This window comes from Aegilops tauschii, chromosome 1, assembly GCF_002575655.3.
Source record: "Aegilops tauschii subsp. strangulata cultivar AL8/78 chromosome 1, Aet v6.0, whole genome shotgun sequence".
NCBI lineage: Eukaryota > Viridiplantae > Streptophyta > Magnoliopsida > Poales > Poaceae > Aegilops > Aegilops tauschii.
The window spans coordinates 480,319,038-480,324,955 of record NC_053035.3 but is presented as its reverse complement, the minus strand read 5'-3'; the positions used below and the strand labels follow the sequence as shown (position 1 = coordinate 480,324,955).

The following is a 5,918-nucleotide window of genomic DNA, read 5'->3' as shown; positions in this document are numbered from 1 at the left end:
TTTGTTTACTAGCCTAACTTGGGGCGTGACAATTTTATCACTTGGGGCGTGACAATTTTATTGGCATCAGAGCCAGGGTTTAGGAAAAAAAGAATAAGAGGAAAAAAAGAATAAACACTAATGTGGGTTTAACTAAGGGGATGGTCTAGGCACGTAAAAGTAGGAATTGATGATTAATTGAATGCTTATTTTTCTGTGCTTAATTAGCATGTTTGATATGTAGTCTGTATTTATTTTTGAACTAACTGTGTGCTGAAAGCAGGGATGGATGAGTATACAATCTTCCATCTCAACTTTGTGAGCATATTAGAGGAGGTAGCTGAACATTTCCATTTGGAGCCGCCAGTAGTGTCGACAGTGAAGCGTCTTGAGGGCGAAGGATACCAAGGTGCAGTACATTTGCAGCTCACCCCAGATGATGATAGTTCTTATAAGACCATCTATGGGTATGGTGAAGATGCTAAAGATGCTGGCAACTTTGCTGCACGGGAAGCACTCAAGTTTCTTCATTTTTCTGTTAACTTTGCTTTGGTGGACCTGCATATGTATGAGTACTGGGAGGTACTACTAACTCTAGTGCAGAAGGAGCAGCAACACCACATAGAGATGACACAACTAAACCAGTATCATGAGGCTTGTCGGCAGCATGAGTTGGAGTATCTTGAGCAAGAACAACGAGGAGTGAGTACGGAGATCACTATTTTTAGTGATCTAAACGCTCTTATATTTCTTTACGGAGGGAGTACTCCCCAAGTTCTAAAAACAACGAGGAGTCGTAGAGTAGGCTTTCTTTCTTTTAAGTATAATATTGCATGATTCAGAACATTTATAGTACAACAACTATGATCACTACCTCTTACGATGGTTAAACTTCCATTATTACGTTACATGGCTGTCTTTGCGCCTCCTCAAGAAAGTCTCCTTCCTCCTCCCGCCGACACCGCCATCGATTCTCCCTACCTCCGATGGCCTTTGGGCCGCGGAGGTGCGGAGGATCTTGACCGCTCACCGGTGGGAGGGACCCATTCTCGTTTTTGTTAGGTTCAACGTCTTGGTTGGGGTTGTGTGGCGGTGACGATGTACCTCAGTAGGAATAATGTCTCCCATGTCCTAGCCCCGTCCCAAATCGTGCGAATAGGGTCGTCAGAGGTTGCTGCTCTGGTGTGCCGCTCCTTTGGGGCCTTAGCACGACGACTTCCCGACTGTCTACTACAACTAGGTTTTCCTTTGATGAGGGAGGGGCAATGACGGCGGCGCACTTTCGGCTCGCTCCAGTGCTTGTAGTTGTTGCTAGGTGGTTCATAGACCTGGTTATAATTTTTATTACCTCTTGTGTTCTCTGTACTGCCATGGTTGATAAATAGATTGGAAAAATGGAAATTTCGGTCGCAAAAAAATAAACTTTCTGGATTATCTGTTCACTTCTATTAATTGAAGGAGACTTTAATCCGGTTCTGGTGTTAGTTGCTCTTAGGTTCCTTTTTGCTGGTTTTGTTCCCTTTTCATTTTGTTATTCCAATTTCACTTTGTATTTATTTTTATTATATCTTCCTTTTCTAATTTTTTTAATATAAAATATATTTTGAGAAATACCTGAACAGCTTACAATACGTGTGAACAATTTTTAAAATTCCATAAAGAATTTGGCATCAACTGCATAATACGTGTGAACAATACGTGTGAAATTTATTCACACCTTTTTGTAGAATACACTAAGACTATACAATTATATGAACAATTTTTAAAAACTGCATAATGTGTTTTAGTGTGTTAACATTTTAGTTTCTTGAACATTTTAAAAAATTACAAAAAACTTTTTGTAGTTATAGGAACATTATTTAAATATTTGAACACTCTTTAGAAATACATGCACATATCTTAAAAATAAGTGAATATTTTTTTTTGCAAATAGTTTATAAAAGATATTAGTACAATGAAAAAATAAAGAAAGGAGAAGAAGTAAACCAAAGAAGTGAAAAAGTATAATTGTAGTTTTTCTGCAACAAAAAAGAGTAGCAATAAACTGGAGCTCGATGTCTTTTTAGGGTAGAATAATGCGCAACTCTATTTGTTAATTGTACAACAACCATGATTTGTCGCTCTTATTTTGGACGACTACCATTTTATTAACACATCAAAATGATTAAAAAATCATTTGGAATACACGTATGAAAGTGGTGAGAAACAAAACTTAAGCACTATTATTCATCTTGGAACTCTCCATCTCCCAGGCCTTGAGGCGCGACACCTTGACATCCACATCTCCATTGTTGAAGACGTAAAGATGAGCGTTTTGCCCTATGGCGATGGATGGGTACACCCTTGATATGATGCAGGTCTTGCCTCCGGCACCAAAGCTCTCAACGACTGAATGATCAATCTAACAACAGAACAGAAGCATTAATTAGTGAGAAAACCAGCCGTAAACTTGTCGTAACTTGTAAAGAGTTTCGTATTTGCAATATAAAATCTAGGCACATACCAAGCTTCTCAAAGAGATCTTGCCGGATGATGAAACGTTGGAGTTGACAAACCCGGCATAAGTTGGCTTGTCAAGATCACGACCAAGAGATGACCTGCAAGTAGACACAGAAGAAGGCTAAAAACAGATCAGTTGGGTAAGCTGAATAGGTTCCCTTAATTCGATCTTCAAATAATAAAAAAGATGCATGTGTATTGGTGCATGCTTACTTGCTAGGGTCAGTGCACATCAGGACCACTGGCTTGCCATGCCCATCCTTGAAAATCCTGAAGAAAACCGCAGTCTTCTCCTCCAAGTTGGCAGATGCTAGCACCCACAAACCAAAGGGACCTACTCCGCCCTTATTGTCCGCACCCTTCATTCTACACAGCTTCGGAGCATCGTTCGAGAATGCATGATCGAACGGCTCGGCCCTTTCCAGGCTTGGTATCTCGAAACTCACCTCCACATCAGCCTGGTAAAGGATAACATTTCATGCATAGGCGTGAATTGATAAAGTTGAGCAAACCCATAGATTGGTGAAATTTGTCAGTTCATAGCTATAATTTTTTAGTTCATTATAGTTATGAATATATAAAAAAATATGTGAATTGGAAACTTTGTGAGCGAAATTATGTGTCTGTTTTATTTTTTGCTTTAATTCTTCAGCAACAACAAAAACTAATGTTAGTGGGAAGCTACATATCATGCCTTGTGGAGTAGTAATTACCTGGTAAGTCTCCAGGCCTTTAACCTCAAAATGATTCCTAGGCTTCACGACCTTGTTTGTTACACTAACAGACTTACGCCTCAGCTGCTCGACCTCCTCAATGGGCCACTGCACGAGCTGCTTGCCACCGGGGTCAAGCCATATCTTCCTTGGGATTGCCTGCCACAAGCGCAACACAAGCAATTAATTCCCTCGGAGTATTGGTTTATCAATCAAATCGCAGAAATGTCCTAGATGTGATGATGTTATACATGAATGCCGGACCAACCCTTGGCGATGTCGTCTGGAACGGTGTCTGACTCATTGGCCCATCCTACAAGGACCCGTCTCTGCCTTGCGGGGTCGAAGAATGTCTTGGACGCATAGAATTTCCCATAGTCGTAGCGGAGGCGGTGGTAGTCACCATTTAGATCGTCAGGCACATAACGCTCTGTCCTACTATTATAGGTTCCGATGGTGTAGTAGTCATACCGAGCCTTCTCGAGGCTACTCTTGAGTACATACTTGACTCTGCCACTATGCTCGGATGTGTCGAGACCTTTCTGCCCTTGTATGAGCACCGGAAAGAAGTCGAGGCACTCCCACATACCGCTGGTTGCCGAGTGAAGTGGGTGCTTGGCTCGAACCCAATGCTTGAAGTCGGTGCTCCGATACACATATGCCTGACCATGGGAGCCCTTCTCTCCACCTACGAGTATGCGCCATTGGCCATCTATGTGCCAAGCCGTGCTCGGGTCACGAAATTGTGTCACGTTCATGCCCGAATCCGGCACTATAATCGGATTGTAGTCTGGTTTGACCCACTCCCTAAGTAGCGGGTCGGACTTGTTCTTGGGGATGGCAACGTTCTGCACCTGGTAGGGAGTGTCCGGCCGGTTGATCCCTGTGTACACCAACACTGGTGTGCCATCAAGGAGGATTGTTGCGGAGCCAGACCAAACGCCATACTGGTCAGATCGGATGCTTGGCTCGAGGGCTAAACCAAGAACGTTCCAGTTGATGAGGTCGCGTGAAACCGAGTGAGCCCAAAGTGTATTGACCCAATCGGCACCTTTGGGGTTGTACTGGTAAAACAAGTGGTACCATCCCTTGTAGTATAGTGGCCCTGTTCCAAAATTATCAACATGTACGGATCAAAAAAAGTCTCAACATGTAAGTTCAAGATGCTCCCCCGCCCCTTCCTCGCTTAATATAATTTTTTCATGGTTTCCATGCACATATGTACTGGTTATATGTTAGTCTACTGGTCACGTTTGTAATTCTTTAGTATTTATTCAATTGTTTTCCTCAAGGTCTGATGATTAATATATTTGATTTGATTAACCTTCCAGGTTGAATATATTAATAAACTACCCCGCACAAAGAAACTTAATAAACTAACCTTCCAAGTTGAAGCGGGTGCCTATAGGATAAAGCAATCCTAATGTCATGTAGTCGCATATGTCTAGGGGTGCAAGTGTGCCTGGGTACTAGTGGACTCCATAACACCAATCCCACTTTCTTTAGGGTATGTTTGGTTGCATTCTCATCTCAGCATAGTTGTTCCTCTCAACAACCCTCTTCATGCATGCATCTAGTGTATTTGTGTTAAGCTAGTGTAGACTCTACCAAACACCTGACGGCGTACTGATGTTTCATGAACATTTTTTTAAGAAGGATGTACCTCCGGCCTCTGCATATGGACGATGCATGTAGTCATTCTAAGGGTGCAAGATGTTTCATGAGCATAGATCACTTGAATGTTAGCCCAACATCTTTCATTGCTATTGCTAAGAAAATCTTTAAAATCTACATATTATATTTTCAGCATCATGGATCTAGGAATAGACATCTATACAATTAGAGTGAGTTCGACAAGTCATACCATTCGGATCTGCCATCGATGAGTTTCCCCGGGACAGCAATCATAACCAGCCAAAATAATGAGATAATGAAATTGTTAGAACAAAGCATCATGGAAGAATAAAACAAGCAAGAACAATTACTTAGTATATCAAGTACCAAAATAAAGACGGGCTATATGATTATCACGAGTCATGACCAGCACATCAACATCTAGATACATCTGTATCTAGACAAATCTAGGACAAGCTTTTGGGGGCGGAGGTAATGTTTAGTTACAATGGCTACCCATTTCATAGATATACTTGTAGGATGCACCTACGATATACTACATGTACTATAGCCATTCTCCAAAAAAACACGTACATTACTATAGCTAGCTTGGAGACAGAGCCAAACTTAACATGCTGGAGAGCAATCAGATAAGTTCCGCGGCAGGAGATTACCGTTAATCCAGTTTTTGGGCGGCTGGAAGTGGTACCCTGTCCTGAGCAAGGGGTTGGTCACGAAGCTAGGCACTGGCGGCGAGGGCGCCACGGCCTCCATGCTGCCGATGGCGAGCTGCAGAAGGAGCAGTAGCAACCATGGCCGGAGGACCCATAGCGGATTCCACATTGAGTGGCTGAAACGAAATTTAACAATGCTTAGCTAGCCACTAGTTCTCACCACCCAATGGCTCGTATGAACGTTGCTCCTACGAAGATGAGACGTCAATTTATAATGATCATGGCAAGGCTAGTAAGGACATCCTACCACATACAAATAAGGAAGGAAATTATGGCATTATTAGAATACCATGTATAGCTAGTTATTCGTATATATGGAAGGAAGAGAAGATATCCATGCTAATCAATGTGAGATTTATCCTCCAAAATAGATTTATGC

The 5,918-nt window shown here is 42.0% G+C and overlaps 1 protein-coding gene across 1 annotated transcript; it reads right to left on the bottom strand.

Moving 5' to 3' along the window:
• Positions 1-2,038: 2,038 nt before the first annotated feature.
• Positions 2,039-5,677, bottom strand: LOC109782543 (beta-fructofuranosidase, insoluble isoenzyme 1-like). The gene is made up of 7 exons (XM_020341166.4): positions 5,480-5,677; positions 5,056-5,064; positions 3,443-4,296; positions 3,192-3,350; positions 2,692-2,936; positions 2,483-2,576; positions 2,039-2,380 (listed from the first exon to the last, which is right to left on the bottom strand). Exons 1-7 carry the CDS (start codon positions 5,646-5,648, stop codon positions 2,192-2,194), a joined length of 1,719 nt encoding a protein of 572 aa, XP_020196755.1. The 5' UTR covers positions 5,649-5,677; the 3' UTR covers positions 2,039-2,191.
• Positions 5,678-5,918: the final 241 nt, after the last annotated feature.

Bases quoted from the DNA above. Each gene is read 5' to 3' on its own strand.
- LOC109782543 (XM_020341166.4), bottom strand. From the start codon at position 5,648: ATGTGGAATCCGCTATGGGTCCTCCGGCCATGGTTGCTACTGCTCCTT. The intron at 3,351-3,442 runs GTATAACATCAT...CGCTTGTGGCAG, and splicing joins AGGGTTGGTCCGGCATTCAT to GCAATCCCAAGGAAGATATG. The intron at 2,381-2,482 runs GTATGTGCCTAG...TTCTGTTGTTAG, and splicing joins AGATCTCTTTGAGAAGCTTG to ATTGATCATTCAGTCGTTGA.